Source organism: Sitophilus oryzae, unplaced genomic scaffold (assembly GCF_002938485.1).
Source record: "Sitophilus oryzae breed Bouriz unplaced genomic scaffold, Soryzae_2.0 scaffold_1518_pilon_pilon, whole genome shotgun sequence".
Lineage (NCBI taxonomy): Eukaryota > Metazoa > Arthropoda > Insecta > Coleoptera > Curculionidae > Sitophilus > Sitophilus oryzae.
The window spans coordinates 1,528,527-1,551,793 of NW_022146190.1; the positions used below are offsets into that span (position 1 = coordinate 1,528,527).

At 35.9% G+C, this 23,267-nt stretch overlaps 2 protein-coding genes across 2 annotated transcripts in view; one reads left to right on the forward strand and one right to left on the reverse strand.

Moving 5' to 3' along the window:
• The window catches only part of LOC115878581 (importin-11-like), a 35,057-nt gene extending 28,772 nt beyond the window's left edge, over positions 1–6,285 (reverse strand). Inside the window, exons 1-6 of the mRNA XM_030895128.1 lie at positions 6,266–6,285; positions 6,199–6,223; positions 5,862–6,035; positions 5,702–5,802; positions 5,398–5,651; positions 5,077–5,343 (exon numbers count right to left, since the gene is read on the reverse strand). Of these exons, the coding sequence (XP_030750988.1) occupies positions 5,077–5,343; positions 5,398–5,651; positions 5,702–5,802; positions 5,862–5,999 (760 nt within the window). The 5' untranslated portion in view covers positions 6,000–6,035; positions 6,199–6,223; positions 6,266–6,285. The remainder of the gene's footprint in view (positions 1–5,076; positions 5,344–5,397; positions 5,652–5,701; positions 5,803–5,861; positions 6,036–6,198; positions 6,224–6,265) is intronic.
• Positions 6,286–6,955: 670 nt separating this feature from the next.
• LOC115878582 (F-box/WD repeat-containing protein 4) lies at positions 6,956–22,580 on the forward strand. The gene is made up of 7 exons (XM_030895129.1): positions 6,956–7,240; positions 7,294–7,608; positions 17,554–17,723; positions 17,790–17,937; positions 17,992–18,111; positions 22,182–22,341; positions 22,395–22,580. Exons 1-7 carry the CDS (start codon positions 7,047–7,049, stop codon positions 22,560–22,562), a joined length of 1,275 nt encoding a protein of 424 aa, XP_030750989.1. The 5' UTR covers positions 6,956–7,046; the 3' UTR covers positions 22,563–22,580.
• The last annotated feature ends 687 nt before the right edge of the window (positions 22,581–23,267 follow it).

Here is a 23,267-nt window from a genome sequence, read left to right on the forward strand (position 1 = left end):
TTTTTCTAAAGCCTGTAATTTTTGACATATGACACAAACATAATATATTTTTTAATGAAAACCATAGTTGGCCATGACTTCATAAAAATCGCCATTTTTAAGCTTTTCAGCGATATAGGTATAATATGTTTTTTTTTTCGAAAAATTACAAGTTATAGCCAATTCTTTTCTTTCTTGGCTAATTTCCATACCAATAATACCATGCCAATTAGTTGGTATGGTATTCTTATTTTGTTATAATTTATAACTTATAAAGGTGTCATAATGAAAGTCATGTTGGAACCACGAGACCACGACCCTGTTGATGCGCGACTATCTAAATTTAACTTTTCTAACATGTCTTGAAAACCGTTAATAATAATAGACTATAATGGAATTAGGGACAATTTTTAAAATAGCCAATTTTTTTTCGAAATATCTAGTAATCCATGAACTTTTTCAAAAACCTGAAAGGCGCATATTTATGACTTCACAAAACTGCAATTCTTTCCCCGTTTAACCGACTCTCTATTTCCAGTAGTTTTCGAGAAACCCATAGAGAACGTCATAGAAAACATCCTGTGTATTGAAAATACTGAAGACCATATGTAACAGACTAAAAAATAAATCTTGCATTATCTAATTAAATTATTTTCCTGATACTTTTTTTTAATGAAAATGTACTTGAATTATTTCAGTTAGACATGTATCCTGCTTTTAGAAAGTTTTAAGGTTTAACGGGCTTTGTGTGTGAGTTAAAATAATGATATTTTTAGTTTCTATAATTCTTCACACATACAAAGTTAAAGCAAACTTGATTAAAACTCTGGCCATATTTTATATTAATAAAGATTTAATTGGTGTAATAAAGATTTAGATGGTGTATTAAGTACAATATATTTATGTTAATGTCAATAATATTATTGAAGCAAGTTTTTTGAACATTTAATCAAAAATGTAAAAAGTTTTATGTTTTCAAAAAAAATATATCGTAAAATTCGTAAAGCACTCAATTTAGAATAAAATAATCTAAGAATGAAATGACTCTTTTATAAACCTGCATTAAATCAAATTAAAATAGGTATGTAACTTTTTTTAAATATTAATTAACAGCAATTAGCATTATCATAAATTATAAAAAATGTACCAACATATCGAAATAATAATTTCTTTGTTAATACGGTTTAGAATTCTTTAAATAACAGGCAAAAATAATCCACAATTTACAATAAAATAAAAGTTTCGTTTAAATTTCTTAATCAGCTGATCACTATTAAAGTTCGCAGAAACCCGGGGCTATATTATTACATTACTCTGAGGAAAATAACGAAAATAATCGATATTTTTGACTCCGCCTTGAAAGGTTCACGATTTGTCCTCCAGCTGGCAGCACATTTTGTCTACTCGGTTGAACAACTTTAAGAATATATAAACAAGGCTATAGCTATGGTAATCGCAAAACATTTTCCTGTGCACGTCATCAATCATATCGAAATTGACACTAAAGACTATAAACCTGACTAAATGAAATTTTGAAAATGTTTAAATTTGTTGTATAATTTAAGATACCCAGCATCTCTTCATTTTACTTTATAGAGCAAATGATTGTAACAGATATTTTATTTTGACGTGCTGCAAAAATTAGTTTAAACCGAATTTTATTATCGCTATGTCACATTGCACCGTGTTCAGCAACATTGTCGTTTATTATTCGACAATTATCATAATGTCAGTCATTATTTTACATAATTTCGTGTTGTTGAATCTTTGTGAGTAATTCTCGTTTTTTGCTACTTGTGGTGTTGTAAGATGTACAGGGTGATTCAAACTTCCTGCCCTTGGCTTATAACAGGAAAAGGAAAACTGCAAATACAAATTTCGAAGACAGGATTTGAATGGCAGTATGTAAGGTATATTTTTTCGTATTTAAACATTTTTCAAAATGGTGGAAATGACGTCAAAAAAAATATTTTTTTCACAAAGTCATAATTTTTTCTCATATTCTGAAAGAACATGCTTAAATACAAAAAAAATTACCTTACACACTACCATTCAAATCCTGTCTTCGAAATTTGTATTTGCAGTTTTCCTTTTCCTGTTATAAGCCAAGGGCGGGAAGTTTGAATCACCCTATACATCAATGAATAAATAAATAACCCATAATAACGCTTCGAATAATCTTCATAATGGACTAGTTTTTGCCAATATATGTAGTAAGTAATATAAGCTTTAAAACAAATAAATCAATTAATGATATTATTAATATATTAATTATCAAATTAAAAATAAAACGTAAAGATATTTTTTAAGAAATTATATAGTAAATATATTGTTTCCCAATTTTACATTAAGATTTAAGATTCATCTCATAAATCCATCACAATCTGGCAGGGCTGTCGCCATCGCTTGTCACTCAAAGTTGATCAAATGCAACGGAAATTGTTTTGCATTTATTTTATGTAATTTACTTATATAGGGTGTGACAAAATGTTTGCAATAAATGAGATTTTTGTATTCACGCGCTATTGGAAACAGTTTATGGAAAATTTCGAGGGCTTGCAAATCACAAGCCAAAACATACAATCCAAGAGGGCGCATACTCCCCATACCAAATATATGAGCAAGATTGTGATTTTGTCATCTACTTGTCAAATAGAAACTAACTGCAGCAAAATATTTGACTCTATTTTTTTTATTCTTTTGTGAAATTTCAACTAAAATGATTGGGCTATTATTTGATATATTAACATCTAACTTCTGATTAACATGCCAACTGTCAAAATTATTTTTTTTGTAATTGGGTATGTCGAAGAAATTACACAAGCTTTTTTTACGAGCTCTAACAACTATATGTTGGGACAATGTCTTTTTTTGCAATAAAAATAGTAATTTGTTAAAATGACTCAATTTATTTTGTTTATTATTCTAAATTCAAACATTACAAAATGATCTAGACAATTTTACTATATTTTTATAACTTTGCAAACAAATCACTTTTGATAATAGCTTATTTTGCCAAAATCAAGCCAAATTTGCTGACAAATATATATTGGGACAGCACAAGAAATTTGAGTTACATCACCTTTCGCCTTAACAACTGCCTGAACTCTTAATGGCATTGTATTTACCAAAGATTGGCATATTTGAGAAGAAAGATTATCCCAAATTTCCTGCAGTTTTGTCCGCAAATAAAAATTGTTTGTTGAGAGTGGTTTCTTAAATATTGCTTCATTTTATGCCATACAGTTTCTATAACATTGAGGTCCGGACTACTTGCAGGATGGGATAGAACTTTTATATTATTATTACCGAACCAATATTTAGTTGATTTTGCTGAATGGCACAATGCTCCATCTTGTTGGAAAATATAGTCTTCATTTGGAAACAATTCTTGAGCACTAGGCAAAAGTGAGGTCTCAAGTATATGTTGATATTTTTGGGCGTTAACAGTGCCATCTATAAAATTTAATTTGCCCAAACCTCTTGCTCACATGCAACCCCAAACCATAATCCCCTTAGGAAATTTAACAACCCTCTTTAAGCAATCTGTATGAAAGGCTTCTGCTTTATTTCGTGTCCACGATAATTTAGATTTTGCCTAATTGTAGTGATTTTTCTTTTGAATTTCTGTCAGTAGCGGTTTTTCTTTGGTCTAAATAAGAATTTGTATCAATAATCTTCAGGTAATTGATTATCCACACAAAATAAAGTTTACCTTGTAAAACCCCAGACCGCATTTATGGATATATTTTCGGCAACATTGATATATTTAAAATTTAAACCAGTTACAGTATTCCATTTAACTGTTACTACGCGAAGAGTACTTCTTCTCGCAGATTTGAAAATTTTTACTAAATTTCGCAAATCTCTCTGATATACAACTTTCTTTTAAATTTCCGAACTTTTACCTCTAACGTCTACATTGGCAGATTCGCCGTATTTTTTTTATTATATTAAAGACCGTGGTTTTTGGAATACTTAAATCATCAGAAATTTTTCGAATTGACGAATGATAATTTCGCGTAGTTTTTGATTTGTAGCTTTTCCAGGGACCATTACTTTCAATTAAATTAACAAAATTGAAAATTAAAAAAATTTAAATTACTTACAGTAAATCTCACTACTCAAAGTATCGAGTCACTTACAAGCTGTCAATGCTGAAGTAAACAGTTTGCGGCATTTGTGACGTTTATAGCAAAGCCGCCTATGATGATATTAATTATTTAAAAATACTTGTCCCAACATTAAGTTATCAGCAAATTTGTACTTTTATGAACAAAATCCGCTAGGTACTGTAAATATGGACTGATTTACAAATTCATAAAAGTATTGTCAAGTTGTTTAAGATGTATGGCTATGGTTATATTTAAAAAATTAAACATATTTATATAAACATATAGGGGATGTTTAAATAAAATTTCTTCGGCAAAATATGGTGATATAGGGCGTGCCAAAAGGGTTCGCAACAAATAATTTTTTTTTATTATACGAGCCCTAACAACTATATGTTGGGACAAAGTCATATTTTGGAATTATTGCCCTGGTTTTTCAAAATTACTGAAAAATAATTTTGAAAAACCAGGGCAATAATTCCAAAATATGACTTTGTCCCAACATATAGTTGTTAGGGCTCGTATAATAAAAAAAAAATTATTTGTTGCGAACCCTTTTGGCACGCCCTATATCACCATATTTTGCTGAAGAAATCTTATTTAAACATCCCCTATAATCCCCCTTAATCTGAACAACTGAATGGAAAGTCCTTTGGACATATTTTTCAGTTACAGAAGTAAAGCTCCTTCCTCCGTCAGCTTTAAAAAAATAACTGAAAATTATTACATACAATTACACATATAATTTAAAAAACCAAATAACTTCTTTCTATGATATTCTTGTCAAAACTTGAAAAATGAAAGCATCTTATAAACTCTTATGCAAGAAATATGACTTTTGATTTTTAATATTTAATCTAAAATGAAATGACCCATTACCAACCATTTACCAACCTGTATATAATTTCAATTGAATTTTATGATATCATGTAAGATGAAACTAAATAATAATAATACATTTTTATTTATATTATTTTTTACTTACAGCAAATTAATGAACTCTTTGCTTTTTCAAAAATCATCCCAATGAATGTCATGCAATCTTTATTTGTGTGTGGTTTAAGAAAACCAAAAACAGACAATTTCCTCAATATTCTTAATAACAATAATGCTTTTTCTAAATTTGTTTCAATAACACGTTCTTCCACATTTTGCATTACTCCTTGAATAAATGCAGTAGTTAACTCATTCCATAAATTTAATATATAAGGAAACATCTGATTGGTAAGTTCTTGAAATAACCTTCTATCACCTATAACAAATATAAAACAGTTCTTATGTTACTTTTTTTTATTCTAGTAAATACCTGCTAATCTCTTTGAAGAGACCGTTTTAACTACATGATGTAATGTTAGCAAAGCTCTATGCTGAATTAAAATGTCGTTACTCTCTACAACATTTAATAATAATGGAAACAATTCTGGCCACTCTCTAGGATAATCTATTCTTGCTATTTTTGATATTAATACTGCTCTTTGGATAGCAATTTGATTAACAGGTTCATTAAAATTTAGCAATATATTTTGACGAATACTACATTTCTCAGGTTCTGTTATACCACTGAAACACAAAAATTATTTCTAGGTTCAATGAGATTGTCTAAACATTACTTAGGTGCGTTCTTTCGCCAATATTTGTCTATGCCATTCTTCATATACAATACTGCCATAAATCTTACATTAACATCTAATGTATGGTTTGTAATTATATTCTGTAAAGTAAGAATAGTAGAAGCTTAGTCAAAAATTAAAACATGTAAATTATAATTACGTTCAAAATGCTGTAAAAGCCAGCTTCCGTCTCCCATTCCATTAATTTGGATTCTGCTGGTCTTAATATTGAGGGATCTTGACTCGATGCTTGATGTAATACTTCAAGAACTAAGCCATGAGCAGTAGTTACATCCATTGTCAACCAGTTAATTGTTTTTAAACATTTATAAGACTAGAAGTAAAATTTAAAAAACATAAGCAATATCAAAAGAATAGGTTATAATTCTTATAACACACTTGAAATGGTTTAAAGACTCAATAAATAGAAAACACATATGTTAGAATGAACTAAAAGGCCGGTAAACGCATATAACATATTAAAAAAATATTTATACCTATTTAAAATATTAACAATTATCAATACTATGGAGTCTAAAAGTCTTTTTAAGCCCTCCATAATCAATACACAACACATCCTAAAACCGTCAACTGTCAAATTATCATTAATATTTTTTAAATTCTGTCAATAATTTGATATGTCAAATTTGGGTAATGTATTCTATGGTATTCAGGGATGGGATATTTAAATTCCTCAAAGAAATTCCTAATGTACAAAACTAATTTTTACGTATCTTCTGGCAGGGTTCGGAAAACTACATGTTACTTTTAAAAACTACATAAACTACATTACATGTAGTTAATGTAGTTTATGTATATGGTGTAGTTTATGTAACCTATGTATGTAACTTTCAAATATCAAAGGTTTGAGGTGCGGTTATAATAAGTTAAAGCTTTAAAAACACATAATGTATTTAAGAAAACAGAAGAAATATGGCTTTAAATATAATATTTACATCATATTATCTCTATTACACCTCATACAAATGAAAATTATTCATAATATCAATACATAATTTATTAACGTAGTTTTCATGTAGTTAATGAACGGGAAAAGACGTAGTTTTTGAAGAAAAACTACACGTACTTAATCAGGTAAATTACGTCTTAATTAACTACTTCCGAACCCTGCTCTGATTCGGATTCGACAAGTCAAATAACCACAGATGCAGATTTTCAATTGAATATGCATAATTTTGAAGTTGCCTGATTCACAATCGAAATTTTTTAAAGAACAACCCTGTTAACCTTGACTAAACCCAGACTTAACCTATTTTAAAAGTTGTAGATATAGTTGTAGATTTGCAGAAAAAACAAATATTTTTCTTAGCTTTGTAAATAAATAATGCCAGAATGTACTATTGAAGACTTATCTACGGAAATTTTAATTTCAATATTCAGTTTTTTGAGTTTAAAAGATATATCGCGCTTAAGGTGTACATGTAGGAGGCTTCGAGATGTTATAAATTGTTGGGATCATGTATTTTTTAAAACTACCACCATTGTTAGTAATCAAAATAGCGGAGTATTTATCAGGAGGTACGGTTTTCTGCATTATGAATACTTATTAAGCAAATCTTATTTTTTTATAGATGTTATTCGATAGTCCCATCAAAAATAGAAAAACTAAGATTGCAGCATAACTGGAAACATGGTATATACAATGAGAGATCAGTATGTACCTTTAAAAGGAAATATAGGCCTTGGTTGGAAATTGACAAAGAGAATGTGTGGCTTAGTAAAGGTTCACACTTATTTAATTATAAACGCAGTAGTAAAAGCATAATGAAGGTGGCACCAAATTTAGTTATAAATACAAAATGTTATTATGAACCTTCACGCCAAAAACACTATATAGACATAACAAGATTTACCATTAATAAGAACTTAATTGTGGGAGGTTTAAGGTATATCTGGTTTTAGGTGTTTAGTAATAAATATTTCCAATAATTTTTACTTATAAGAAATTAGTTAGTACAATACACTTGCTATAGATATGGTACACATGAATGGTGAGGGGAATAAAGCAGGTAAGTCAATATCCCTCCAAACTGGGAAAAGCACAATTTTATGTTCAAAACTTTCACAATGGAAATTGGCAGCAGGTCTGGGAATAGTAATAGAGATGTTAGAACTAGGTGAGGTGTATTTAAAGGTATTTTTATTAGATAAAATACCATTTTTACATACAAAACATACAAACTCAACAACAAATTGCCTAGTTCTTTCCTGTTTTTGGTTGAGTTGCCTGTATTTTTTCCTTTATAGTATAACTTTAACACTATATATTTTCTGACCAGGCTGCTTTTTTCCCAGTTTAGTGGTTTCTTAAGATGCTTACACTCACTCTGAACAGAATGCACTGAATATTAAAATATAGCAAAAAAATTGACTTATCTGCTTTTTCCCCTCACCCTTCATGTTGGTTGTTCACCACAAAAACACGGAGTATTGTAGCTAAAGGATTAAATTTTTACAAATTTTAAGTTTTGGATTCGTTGAAGGACTATTAGTGCTACAATTTAAAAATATTTTTACAAAATTTTTACAGTGTCCCAAATAAATAAAAAATATCAAAGTTGTATTTTTTTAAATGGAACGCCCTGTATATTATTACATTTTTAATTTTTACTTACCGTTTTTGAAATATTTACGTTTTTGTTAAAATACAGTAACAATTTTAATGCTTCATTTCTCTAGGCATACATATTTAAGTTTTTAAAACTAAATATTGTACTGAAATTTTTCTATTTACTAAATTTTGTGTCGCAATAATAAATTATATCACCTTACACAGGGTGTCTAAACAATCTAAAATGTCAATATTCCATGGGTATCTTGATAAATGAGGTCTAAATTATAAGAAAATTGATTTTCTAGGAAAACTTGAACAGATAGGTAAAAATGATATAATACTCTTTGATAGACAATTAAATTGTGCATCTGATTCGTAAAATATACAGGGTGTTCCATTTAAATTACACAAGTTATTGCCATCTAAAGCTAGTAATTAATTAAAATAAATTTTTTGATACTCTGTATAAGACAGTTTTATTCTTATTATTGCACAATGTCTGATCAATAAATAATCTTCAGTAAATATTTAGTATTAAAAAATTTGATACCCTTTGAGAAATGAAGCCTTAAAAATTTTACAGCAATTTCACAAAATTGAAAATATTTCAAAAACAGTAAGGTTTAAGTGTGATAAACCCTAATCAAATTTACCTTTATTTCAATCGTAGAATCTAGAAATAGAATAATATGTAGGGTGTTCCATTTAAGAAAAAAGAACTATAATATTTTTTATTTCGGGACACTCTGTATCTTGTAAAAATATTTTTAAATTGTAGCTCTAATAGTCCCTCAACGAACCTAAAACAATTTGTAAAAATCTAATTGTTTAGCTACAATATTCCGTGTCGTATGTGGTGAACAACTTTGTATAGTCTGAAGTCTGACAAACGAGGATACATGATAGATGCCCAGTAACAGTTTTGGCTATCATTTTAATGCACATGCAAATTGTAATTTTTTCATAGATATATTGTTACGTTTTTCGTCGGTTCCGTGTGTGGATAGACAGTCTAATTTATTTAAACACAATTTATTTTACACTAAGTAACAAAACAATAACGATAAAACTAATTAAAGAACTATTTACAACTTATTTACTATTTATCTAAAAGGAATTTATTTTGAATTTAGCGCGACAATTGTACGCGTCGACCGATCTGTTTGTTTCTGTCCTCCTTGTACCGCGGCGTCGGGTTAAGGATCGTTCTTAGAACATCGACTGTGGCCAGCGCAACGTCAAATGAACCAATCAGATTTGTACGAAATTCAAATAGCTGTCAATTTTGAATTTTGTGCAAATCTCATTGGTTCTTTTGACGTGTCGCTGGCGACAGTCGCTGTTCTGAGAACTGGGCTTTAAGCCCCGTTCTCAGAACAGCGACTGTCGCCAGCGACACGTCAAGAGGACCAATGAGATTTATACAAAATTCAAACAGCTGTCAATTTTAAATTTAGTACAGCTCCCATTGGTCGTTTGAAGTGTCAATCAGTGTCGCTGTCGACACGACGCAGTTCTGAGAACGGGGCTTTAGTAGAGCCATCTAGATAGTAGGTCATTAGGTGCATAGAGAAGATTTAGAATGTTCTCCTATGTACACCGCCATTCTAGTGGAACTCGATTGTTCTCGAACGTTCGATCGGCTGCGGTGTCTCTTCTTTAATGCGATATTATATGGGGGCGGGATATATTAGAACGGGTTAAGGCCGGGATCGGAAATGGTGAGTACACACATGTCATACATGTTTCCGACTCCTTCACGATTTCGGGCTTCGGCTGGATACAATCTGTCTTTATTCAATAATCATCGCATAAAGTCGTGTGCGCAAAATGTTTAATACTTTTAGCAACAGTGATGTAGCCATGGTGGCACTTTGTTTGGAAGAAGAAGATGAGGAAAATGAGAAAGCTTTTATAGAGAACAGCCAAAAAGGCAGATTTCATATCTTTGTAGTCGGAGTTTCGGTACTGCTCTTTGGTCTGGTCATACAGCACTGGATATTTCCTCACTTCTCCAATTAGTTCCTCCGGTTTTATTGTTGAAATTTTTTATTACTGTAGTAAAAAACTAAAAATAACAGCAAAAACAAAAATAAACAAAATAGTTCAAAACGACACTTGTCCCACAGCCGGCATCGACGAATAGACTGACATTCGGAACACGAACGGATGCAGGAACGGAGTCGAGTAGGAGCGGGGATGAATCACGTATCGGAAAGGTGTAAACTACGCTGGTTAAAATAACGTACGATTTCCCTCTCATACAGTCGTCCGACTGTATGATCGGAGCCGGATCGGAAATGTGCATGATAGGTGTGTCCTGGACTTTAGGGTGAATTCACACAGGTCCGCAACAATATAAAAGAATATACTACGGTTTTCCCAGCGGACCTCGCATAATTAGTATTATTGTCAGTATCCCAAAATGGCTTTCAGAATTGCCAAAGTATATCAGTATACTGACAGTCCTATCAGTATTTTTGCCCTCACATGGTCATTATTACTGACAGTGTTTAGAAATACTGTCTATAATACTGATTGTATGAGACCTGCTTAAGCAATGAGAGGATTTATGTACCAGTATCGAATATAGAAGGAGAGAAAATAGAGTTTGTATGGTTTGGGAACATAAATTCGTCCTTGTTTAGGAGATGAAAGTAATAAACTTGTATTGTATTGTTGCGTACTGGTGTGGACTCGACCTAACCTAACAATATGGCCCGCCCTCGGATGACCTTAACATCGCATAGATACCGCAATGCTTCATTCGAAAATTCGAGAAGGATCGAGTCCCACTGGAATACGAGAACATTTGAAAACCTTCTCTATGCACCTAACGATCTATGGACTATTCTAGTAAACTTTAACTGTAGGTATAAAAGCCGGCGGCTGTGGCCTAGAGAGGGCAGTTATAAATCTACCAGTGCAGTTGACGCGCTAAAATTCAAAATAAATTCTTAGTTATAAATCGTTTGTAAATAGTTCTATAAGTCTTTTATCGTTATTGTTTTTGTTAATTAGTGTTAAATAAATTGTGACTTTCTATCCACACGGAACCGACGAAAAACGTAACAATTGGTGTCAAGTGTGGCGTGTGTGATAGACTAAAAAAAAATAAATAAGACTGAAAATGGCTTCGAAAAAATTGTTGAAGGACTTGAAAGTGTCGGAATTAAAATGCATACTGGAAGAGAGAGAATGTGAGACAGATGGAAAAAAAAACATTTTGCAAGTTAGACTGAGAGACGTTTTGGTGGAGGAAGGTGAGGATCCTGACATATTTCACTTCGAGCTGGAAGGTGACCTTGACTCGTCCTTACAAAAATTAGAAGACAATTTGAATAATAAAATCAGTGATAAAATGACGGAAAATTCCCAAAAATTAGAAGATAAAATCTAAGAAAATTCTAAAGATATACAGGCCAGCTTTAATAATAAAATACTTAATTTAGAAGAAAGTTTATATAACAAGATAATAGAAAATTCCAGGGAATTAGAAGAAAAGATTATAGAGAATTCCACGGAGCTACAAGACAAAATAGCACAGATTGAGGACGATGTCAACAGAAAAATCGAAATTATAAAGGAAAAAATAGCGAAGTCAAATTCACCAAAATGTCACGAAACATCGGAGGGACCGAAACTAGTCGAAAATAGGTATACCTCAAAATCAGTTATGAAACCTCCACAGTTTGACGGAAAAACCGCTTGGGCCAATTATTTTTGCCAATTTGAAGCCGCTGCGAGAGCGAACGGATGGACAATCGCTGAAAAGGCTACCGCTTTGACTGTCGCACTGCGAGGAGATGCGACTGACATCCTGCAGACACTGCCACCATCGGAACAGGGAGATTATCAGCAATTGGTACGGCCAAGCTCATTTGGAACATGTCTATCATTCCCAGCTAAAAAATCGCATTTAAAAGGCAAATGAATCTCTGCAGGAGTTTGAAGCCGACGTAGCCCGCCTCGTTCGCCTTGCGTACCCTGCTACGCCCGAGAATGTTATGGAGCGGTTGGCAGTACAGGCATTCTCCGATGGCTTACGTGACAACGAGACAAGACAAGCACTTCTCCTAGCCCACCCAACGCACTTGGTGGATGCTTTAGCACGTGCCCTAGAATTTGAGGCCGCGAAACAAAGTTCTCGGTCTTTAGGAAGAGTACGGGCCATCGACGAATGTTCCGACGAATCCGTGGAAGGGATTGTTCGGAAGGTAATGGACCAGTATATGGGCAAGAAGGGACCGATTCGTTACTGGAACTGCGGACAGGTAGGACACGTGCGAAGCCGTTGTAAGGAGAAGAACGAAGAACCGGCTTCGTCGAGGTCGGAAAACTACTAAGGGTCGAAATGAAGGGGCACACGTCGACCTGTACCCAACATGCCCCAACGAAAACTGCTCAAGTCGCCTCGCTACAGCACAAATTCAACAGCATTTTTGTGGATGGTTTTGTTGATGGAGAGTTCCGGACCATGCTGTTGGATACAGGTGCGACGAAAACTATCATCAGACCGGACATTCTTAAAACATCGAAGAAGGTTAAAACAACACAATGGCGACTACGTACTGCTACGGGGGGCTCCGCTGCTGTCCATGGAGAAGTAAACCTTAATTTTGTTATTGGGAGCACCAGTTTTGAACATCCAGTGTTAGTAGCAGATATCGAAGATGAACTTATTCTCGGAATGGACATTATGACCACTAAAGGTTTTGAACTAAACTTCAAACAGCGAATTTTGAAAATAAATGAAGAAGAACTGGTTCTACATCGAAAATGTGAGGAGACTCTTCGCGTGGTGGTAGCAGAAGATGTTTCGATCCCTGAGCGCTGTGAGATATTTTTGGATGGTTGCCTGGAAGGTAAAATGAATAATGGAAGTATTATTCTGTTGGAGCCAAGGAACCATGATAGCGAAATAGGACGAGGGATCGCTGTTGGAAAAGCCCTGCTGCGAGTGAAGAAAACTGTACCGGTGAGAGTAATGAACACGAATTATTATTCTGTATCCTTGAAGAAGGGAACCCTTTTAGGGTACTGTTGTTCAGTCTCCTCAGTCATTCGAAGCGTGGAAGCCTCCAAAGTTTCGACTTCAAAAATTCCGGACAAAATGGTGAAGGAGTTAGTAAACGTTAAAGGATTATCTCCTGAAAATAGAAAATTGAGAAACCTGATAATCAAGTATCAAGATGTGTTTGATAAAGGAGAAACAGGACAGAGAGGTCGTACCAATTTAGTACAACATAAAATTGATACCGGAGATGCACGACCAATCAAACAAAATCCGAGAAGACTTCCGCTCGCCAAACGTGAAGAAGCTGATAAAATCCTTCGAGAAATGAAAGAAGAGGGTGTCATCGAACCATCTAACAGCCCGTGGACATCGCCGGTAGTACTAGTAAAGAAGAAAGACGGTACCACCAGGTTCTGTGTTGATTATCGGCAGCTCAATAATGTTACCAAGAAGGATAGTTATCCCCCGCCGAGGATAGACGATACTCTAGACACGCTGGCGGGGTCAACGATATTCTCTATGTGAAGAGTGGATATTGGCAAGTCGACATGGCGCCGAAAGACAAAGAGAAGACAGCGTTCTCGGTGGGCTCTGGACTGTGGCAATTTACCGTCATGCCTTTTGGATTATGCAACGCGCCAGCTACCTTTGAGAGACTAATGCAGTCTGTGTTAAAGGGACTATCCTGGACTACCTGTTTAGTGTACCTGGATGACATCATAGTGCTTGGGAAATCCTTTGACGATCATCTGAAGAATTTGAAAGAAGTTTTCAAGCGACTAGGGAGCTCTGGTTTGAAACTTAGCCCCAAGAAATGTCATCTGTGTCAAGAAAAGGTACACTACTTGGGCCATGTAGTCTCCTTCCAAGGAGTTGCGGTAGATCCACAGAAGACCAAGACAGTGGAAGAGTGGCCAATACCTAAAGATAAACATGAACTACGATGCTTATTGGGACTATGCACATACTATCGCCGCTATGTACAGGGTTTCGCCACCATCGCAAAACCATTGACCAGACTTACCGAAGGCGAGAGGCGTTTCTCTTGGGACTCAGAATCTGATGAGGCATTCCGAAAATTGAAGAAGGCCCTGACTAGTGCGCCCATACTTAGCTACCCTCTTGGCAACGGAAACTTTATATTGGATACCGACGCTAGCAATGTTGCGTTAGACGCTGTTTTCTCAGATCCAGGATGGTCAAGAAAAAGTCATTGGTTATTTTAGTAAGACCTTGTCAAAACCGGAAAGGAACTACTGTGTAACCAGACGAGAATTACTAGCAGTAGTTAAAGCAGTGGAACACTTCTACAAGTATCTCTATGGAAGAAAGTTCTTGTTAAGAACAGACCATGCTGCTTTGAAATGGCTGTTGCAGTTTAAGAATCCTGAAGGGCAGGTAGCTAGATGGATTGAACGATTACAAGAATTTGACTTCGATACAGAACATCGAGCTGGGGCAATCCATCGGAATGCCGACGCACTTTCCAGAAGACCTTGCGCTAAGGACTGTAAACATTGTTCCCGAGCAGAAGAGAAAGAAGTGAAACTCCTAAGAACAACTGTGGTTAATGATAGTTGGCAACCCGAAGATCTTGCAAATGACCAAATCAGTGACCCAGAATTAGGTTTAGTAATTAACTGGAAAAACGCAGGCCAAAGACCAACGTGTGAGGAAGTTTGCAGATATTCGCCGAACGTAAAGTCGTACTGGGCCCAGTGGAATTCCTTGGTAATAGATAACGGACTAGGTACTTCGCCGTGTGATCGAGAGGCCGGAGGGACAAGAAGAGAGAAGGCAGATCGTCATTCCAAAGTCTTGGAGGAAGTTCACAATGGAACCAGCGGTGGACATCTGGGTGTTACCAAGACACTTGGCAAGCTGCGTGAACGGTTCTACTGGGTGAACTGCAAAGAAGATGTGAGGGCCTGGTGTAAGAAATGTGACATTTGCGCAGCCATCAATGGGCCACAAAAGCGTGGTAAAGCCCCTATGCGCCAGTACAATGTTGGTAGTCCCTTCGAACGAATAGCGATCGACGTGGCTGGTCCTTTCCCGGAGACGAACGATGGCAACAAATACATTGTGGTAGTAATGGATTACTTCAGCAAATGGGTCGAGGCCTACGCGTTGCCAAATCAAGAAGCGTCCACGATTGCTGATGCCCTTGTTAAAGAATGGATCTGCAGGTTTGGTGTTCCCATGGAGCTTCATTCAGATCAGGGAAGAAACTTTGAGTCCAATCTGTTCCAAGGCGTCTGTGAAGTCCTGAACATCCGCAAGACCAGGACGACTGCTCTACATCCACAATCCGATGGGATGGTTGAACGCATGAACAGAACTATCAACCGTTATCTGGCCAAAGTAGTCTCTGACCACCAAAGAGACTGGGACAAATTTCTTCACCTGTTCCTGTTGGCCTACCGTTCATCCGTCCAAGAATCTACAGGGCAAACTCCAGCCAGCATCGTTATGGGACGGGAAGTGCGCCTACCCTGTGATCTGAAATTTGGTTGCCGACCGGGAGAAGAAGTCGCCGGAGAAGATTATGTCCACACACTACGTCAAAGGATGGACGACATTCATCAGAGAGTCCGCCTAAATATTCAAAGTGCTAGTGACCGAATGAAGGAACACTACGACATTCAAGCTGAGCATGGAGGATACCAACCAGGGAAGTTGGTGTGGCTATATAACCCGCAGAGACGTCGTGGGTTATCTCCGAAGCTACAATCCTCGTGGGAAGGGCCATACGAAGTCATGGATAGAATTAATGACGTCGTATACCGTATCAGAAAATTGCCAAAAGGAAAACCGAGGGTAGTCCATTTCAACCGTTTGAGCCCCTACCAAGGCGAAATAGAAGATCGTGCTGGGACCGTGAGAACCTGCAGCTTTGATCCCCCTGATTCGGAGATGTCCTTTGACGATTTCATGGCCCGATACAACAGCAGTGAGAAGGCTCGCTATGGTGTAACCAAAGAAGATCAACGAGACCTCTTTTCCGTGCCTCCTGATTATTCGCTCGCTCATTGTGTGGCTCGAGATTTGCGGATGTCCAGAGGAATCGCTGCGACGTTCAATGAGAAGTTTGGGCGTGTCGGAGAACTACGCCGACAGGATCCAGAGGTTGGAAGCGTCTTGAGGCTAACCGACAATGCACATGGTCAAGCAAGGCACATCTTCTACCTGGTCACCAAGGAATGGTCCCCGAGTAAGCCGACTTATCTCAATCTATGGAAGACCCTGATTGAACTGAGAGAAGCCCTGCTAAACAACAACATTGCACGATTAGCCATTCCGAAGCTGGCGTGTGGACTCGATGGTTTGAGTTGGCGTACAATCCGGAACATGATTGAAGTCTTGTTCAGATTTACGGGAATCGAGATCCTTGTTTGCTGCTACAACCCAAAGCTGAGATCGGGAGAGAAAACTGTTGACTGCTATTTCTACCAGACTTCGCAATGTACCAGGGGCCAGCTTTGCAAATACCTTCATTCACCGTGTACATCTCGGGACGAGCATGTACCTAAGAAGGGGGCAGTGTTGCGGACTGGTGTGGACTCGACCTAACCTAACAATATGGCCCGCCCTCGGATGACCTTAATATCGCATAGATACCGCAATGCTTCATTCGAAGATTCGAGAAGGATCGAGTCCCACTGGAATGGAGTAGTACATACGAGAACATTCGAAAACCTTCTCTATGCACCTAACGATCTATGGACTATTCTAGTAAACTTTAACTGTAGGTATAAAAGCTGGCGGCTGTGGCCTAGAGAGGGCAGTTATAAATCGACCAGTGCAGTTGACGCGCTAAAATTCAAAATAAATTCTTAGTTATAAATCGTTTCTAAATAGTTCTATAAGTCTTTTATCGTTATTGTTTTTGTTAATTAGTGTTAAATAAATAGTGTTTAAATAAATTGTGACTTTCTATCCACACGGAACCGACGAAAAACGTAACAGTATTGTATATACTAAGAATGGCCCCAGGTGGTACTCTCCACTGCGGCCGCTAGGACCTAAGTGTAACACTAAGTAATACACTTGCGTTGAAATGCTATTTTCCTATTGGTCAAATGGCATCAAGGTCAGTTATCGATTGATTTCTTAATTTATCTGGCATTTTGGCGTCATGTAACTATGGCAATGGTGTCAGCCAAGGCAACTTGATATCGTCTTTTCACTTATGCAGATGATATTATGTAGAACTGCGCTCTGATTAAATTAATAATACTAATTTGTGGAATATTTCAGTAATGGTGGTATTTTTCTGCAAAATGCATTGGATAAATCTAGTTATTATGTTACTATGGACGAAGATACATTTACATCTTCAGTTGATATAACAAAAGATCAACATATAGTTGCTGGTGGAATGAGGAATGATTGTTTCCAAATTTTTTCTGTTCATCAGGATTCATTAGGTAGGAGGTTTGTTATATTAACTAATTCAAAAAATATATTACAATTTAATTTTTCTTAATTTTTAGCTTTAACCTTAATACATACTCAAGAGTTGGATAATCGTGTGTGGTGTGTTTCATTCTGCAATGAGAAATCTTTGTTTGCGTGTGGCACATCTCACTACTTTACAATGAAGAAGGTTACAAATTCTATATATGTTTATGATACGGAAAGGTTTTAAAAATATAAATTATTTTGAGCATTAGTAGTAGTCAATTCTCTTTTTAGTTTCTCAGAAGCGGTAAGCCTGAAATTAAAATCTGATGATATAATATCTTCAACCCATGATATTAAATGGGATGGTCCAAATGGTCTTTGGTCATGTGGAAACGACAGTTACATACGCAGGTAATAATTGTGAGTAAAATGTAATAATAACAATGGCGGTCCATGTCTTAGCACATAGGCGAGGCCACTATAGGCGCCCTGTCGGAGGGGGAAATTTTTGAGTGTCACGCTCTATTTTAATACAAAAGACCCAAAAAATTAGCCTGGGAAAAAAAATTTCCGAGTACTTTTAGTTAAATATGATAACGTGTCAATTTTAGAAAATATCAAATAACAAAAAGAATTACCAGAATTAGAGTTGAGTAGTTTCCGAGTAGTACTCCAAAATTTACAGTTAACAGTGTACATTTCTTACATTGAACAATATAGTGTGTAGAAAAATGTTTCATTAACAGATTACTTATTTTATTCATTTTGTCTTACTCTGTCACCGATTTAATAATACAAATTAGGTATTCAATTTTAGATTCAGATTTTAAAATGCTAATAAAATACTTAGTTTATGCAACCAATGCACCTGCAAAATACCAAGACATGAAACAAAAAAAAATTGTGTGTGCACTATATGCATATTTGAACTTCCTCTTACTTCTGTGTGTCTGTCTGTCCGTCTGTCCTTCTGAGGACTCCATTCGGGTACCTTTATCCACGTGCCGAGGTTCCAATCGGCCCATAATTAAGAAAAATCCTGATGATTTTATCCATTTAGAGGCATCGGTTCTAAATGTCGAGGGCGTCATATTGTAGCCCGTCCCCAATTATATCGAAATCATCCTACATTTTCTTCAATATCAAATCCTTAGTTCCACCCTGATGAAGATGTAAACGAAACGTCTTATCCAACTTTGGAGGGCGGGACCGGGTGCACGGTAGCTCACATAACCTACCCACTTAATTTGGTCCCAATCAGACGGCATCACCTTTTGACTTTTCTTACGTCAAAACTAACTGTCACAGTATCACGTGTCGTACACAATCAAGTTTGCGTTGGTCCAATCTATCGATATACCAAATTTCATTTAAATCGGACGATTTTTTTATTTGATTCATTGATGATGAGTTTCGTAGTACACGAAACGTCGTCAAAATATGAAAAGATGGGTCGCTTCCCTCAGCTAGCTCTCATAGAGCCCGAATTACGATGCTATAAAGACCCATTAAATAGGAAGATTTTTTTGCTATTGATAATGGGGTTTCATAGTTCATGAAACGTCGACAAAATATCATGAAAAGAGTTTTTCATGATATTGAAAAAAAAGCTACATTCCGTTACCAAGATCGTTACCATTTTCGTGATGTTTGGCGACCTTACACCGTGACGCTTCGTATGACGCTATGTCGTGTGTCGCGGCCTTTTTTTTACTCTCATCGGGCCTTTAACACTTTGGCTGGGTCTAAGGAGGCATCTCGGTGTCTTGTCCCTGGGTGTAGTGTCGTAGCCAGGGAATTACACCAAGACGTATAAAGATGCTGAATGGAACTTTCCTGTCCATCATACCAGACAACCAGACATACTGTCTGTGGTCATGTCTCACGGGTAGCGGGTGTGTTGGGGGGTGGGGTCTTAGCTTTTCACCTACCCTAATTTTTGGAGTTTTTTTAATAATTGTAGGCAAACATTATTAAAAATATTAGTTTAGAGTGGAGGGGTGGTTCCGTTACGAGGAAAATGAAAAAGTACCCAAACTTATTGAAAAAATTAGGTTTTTACTAAGTTACGAAGTCTGTTCCGATGCTCAATATCAGAGTTTAGGAGAAAGTGCAGTATTTTTCTATGACTGTGAAAAGTAAATTAAAAACTTGTCATTATAATAAAACATATTTTAGGAACAAATACTACTCTTTGCTTAATTGCAAATTCATACTACTGGCAACATCTTTAATGCCCGAGAAGATGCCAATCTCCATCAGCCAGGAACTAGTCGTGGAAGGACTCTTAAGCTATTTAGTGAAGCATGACGAGTTACACATCTCCTTAGTTCTACTCCAGCAGAAGATTTAAGTTTTGCCGCGAGGATAAGTCCAACATCTAGTAGTTTAACCCGAGGTTTACCCCAACCAGAATACTGTGTATCTCCAGAAAGAAAAACTGTTGCGTTGGTCTTAGATTTAGATCTTTCCGAGCAAAAATATTGTTTACTAAGAAAAGTTTTGAATGCTGCTCATCCAGATCACAAGGCCTGTTTTCCAAGTAAACACGTCTTGAGAATTTTGTAGATGAAACAAAATATTTAATTTCTTTACTTATTTTTAAGATAAATACATAGCTTTCTTCGGGTTATCTTATTTTCACTAGTTTTTCTTCTTCGGGTTCCATCTCCTAATGGAGGTTGGAAATCATCATGGCAATTCTAACTTTGTTAATGGCTGCTCTGAATAACTGGTTTGAAGTCATTCCAAACCATTCTCTCAAATTCTTGAGCCATGATGTTCTTCTTCTTCCTTGGCTCCTTCTGCCCTTTATCTTTCCTTCTATTATGTTCTGCAGCAGGGCATATTTAGGTCCTCTCATTATGTGTCCAAAGTACTCAAGTTTTCTCTTTTTAAGGGTGTTAATCACTTCTTCGTCCTTCTGAATTCTGCGTCGCAGTTCTACATTTGTAACCTTGTCAGTCCATGCAATCCTCAGCATACACCGATAACACCATCTTTCGAATGCCTCAAGCTTCTCCATTTCGGCCTTTTTAAGTGTCCAAGCCTCTGAACCATAGAGTAGAGTTGCAAATATGTAACCCAGCATTCTTAATCTAAGGTTTAAGTTGATGTCTCCACTGCAAAGACATTTTTTGAGTTTTACAAAGGCTGCTCTGGCTATTTCTATTCGAGCTTTTATTTCTGCTGATTGATCCAAGTTTTCGGTCAACCAACTGCCTAGATATTTATATTTTTGTACTCTCTCCATAGGTGTATCATCTATTATAACATTGGCCTGGACATCTTCTCTCTTAGTGATGATCATAAATTTAGTTTTCTTAGGGTTCATTTTCTGGCCATAGACTCTACACGTGTTGTTTAGTCTTTGTAGAAGTGTTTGCAGACACTCCACGTTGTCTGCTATAAGGACGGTATCGTCCGCGAACCACATATTATTTAAGGCCTGCCCATTAATAGTGATGCCCTCCTTTCTACTAGTCAAGGCCTCCCGAAAAATACTACTACTAATTTTTATACACCCTTTAATAAATACCACCAACCAACAACACTTTAGGCATTGTTTCGATTTTTATCCACGTTGTCTATTTAAGTGGAGTACTGTGCGCCGCGCCGTGCCGTTTGCCATCATAACTGATATTACGCGTTTGTATAAAAAATTAAATGGCATATCTCTTTTTACATAGTCAAATATGACACCTGTTCTAGCTAGGAAAGGAGCGAACACTCCACTAACTGGACCAGAACCGTTCTGCTTTCCAAGTGGTAACCAACTCAAGGCGGAACTCAAGAACTTGGAAGATTCCATCCGCAACCTGGAATGGAAATCTTGCAATGGTCTAGGACACTCGAAGAAGTTTCTGAGGGCTTATGATCAAGAAAAATCACAGATCTTCCTGGGTCTGAGTAAGAACAATCTTCGGATTGTCACGGGGTTTTTAACAGGACACTGTCTCCTCAATGAACACCTCAGTAGATTGAAACTAAGAAGAAACGGCGAATGCAGATTCTGTGGGGAAGATGGTGAAACACCAGTACACCTCATCACTGAGTGCGCCGAGACGACAACCATTCGTGCCATGAATTTTGGTACAACTGATATTGGAGATGGAGAACTACCCTCTATAAAACCGTCCCAGATACTGGCTTATGTCAAAGCCCTGGGACTGTATGATGAGTTATGATTCAAGAAAGGGGGACACAATGGACCTGTAAGGTCGAAGTGATTAACCCCCCCTCCCACTCATTCTAAATTCTAAATTCTAAAAATGACACAAAATTCCAAAAAGTCAACGCACAAACCGCAACTTTCTATCTTCTGTCTAACGGCATTATAAGAACTATAAATTTGCTATTTGCCATATTATCTTCAGGACCTGTAATAATGAAACGATCGAAAAAAACATTTATGGCTTAGGATCATGATCCTTTTCGGTCATACGTTATAACTTAAAAGTAATTTAACAATAATGTTTTAGATGGGACCTAAGAACTGGCCAGTGTGAGCAGAAATTCTTTGATGTGTTTGGATACAGTTTATACTGTTTAGACTACGATTATTATAATACTATAATGGTAGGAGCCTATATGCATGGAAGAGTCAGTTTATGGGATTCTAGAGCAGGAAAATGCCTCCAAGTAACAATAAATTACATATTTCTTGTATGTTACTTTAATACAATATGTTTCAGTTTTATTTCATGCGAGATGGCAAAGGAAATAACATTAAGTCACCAGTTTATAGTTTGTCTTTTGATTCGCAGTATCTTTTTGCAGGTCTGGACCAAGGTTTAAATATATTAGATTTTAGTGTTTATCGAGGTGAGAAAAGAGATTATACAGACGTATTTCGTCATTAAATAAATTTATCCTTTATACTCCTGTCTTTCGATTTACAGTACCTACCTTTTAAAAGTTCTGGGCCAATATCGAAAACAAATAGATGATATAAAAAAGTATAGGCTTGGTACATTCTCCGCCGGGGCTGCCACTATCGGAGAATATCGTAGACAACCGGTGTATACAAATACACGGGTTTAAATAGCGAGTATACGAAAAAAAAGTTTATAATTATTTTATTCTAGAGTTAGGAAGTATAATTTGTAAAAGTTCAAAAAAAATGAAGTATCTATGAGATGAAGTATAGTAAATGAAATATATCTATCTGCCAAGTCGAGCACAGACGTACCATCCTTTTCTCGAAGGTATTAGCGGCACTTTTGACCACCCTGTAACTTCGTTGTGGAGAAAGCAAGAATATTAATTTTCACTACACTTGAAGACATACTATAGCTGGCTAGGTTACCAAAATATGTAGTAAATTATCCCTCATAGTTTATAAATTATCGCTTGTCAAATTTCTTTAATTTCAGCATTGACTCATTGACAGATCATCAAAATTCTAAGGTACTTCTATTAAATTATCAAATTATATATTATTAAATACATATCTTAATAATTCAAGGATTATGATTTTTTTCTAGTCAAACTTCTTTAACTTCGCCAGTGACTCACTCACCGTCATCAAAATTCTAAAGTACTTCTAGATGTGTCACAAACTTCAA

Coding starts and splice junctions, on each gene's coding strand:
- LOC115878582 (XM_030895129.1), top strand. CDS start 7,047: ATGCCAGAATGTACTATTGAAGACTTATCTACGGAAATTTTAATTTCA. Junction 17,724..17,789: donor TGTTCATCAGGATTCATTAG/GTAGGAGGTTTG, acceptor CTTAATTTTTAG/CTTTAACCTTAATACATACT. Junction 22,342..22,394: donor GAGCAGGAAAATGCCTCCAA/GTAACAATAAAT, acceptor AATATGTTTCAG/TTTTATTTCATGCGAGATGG.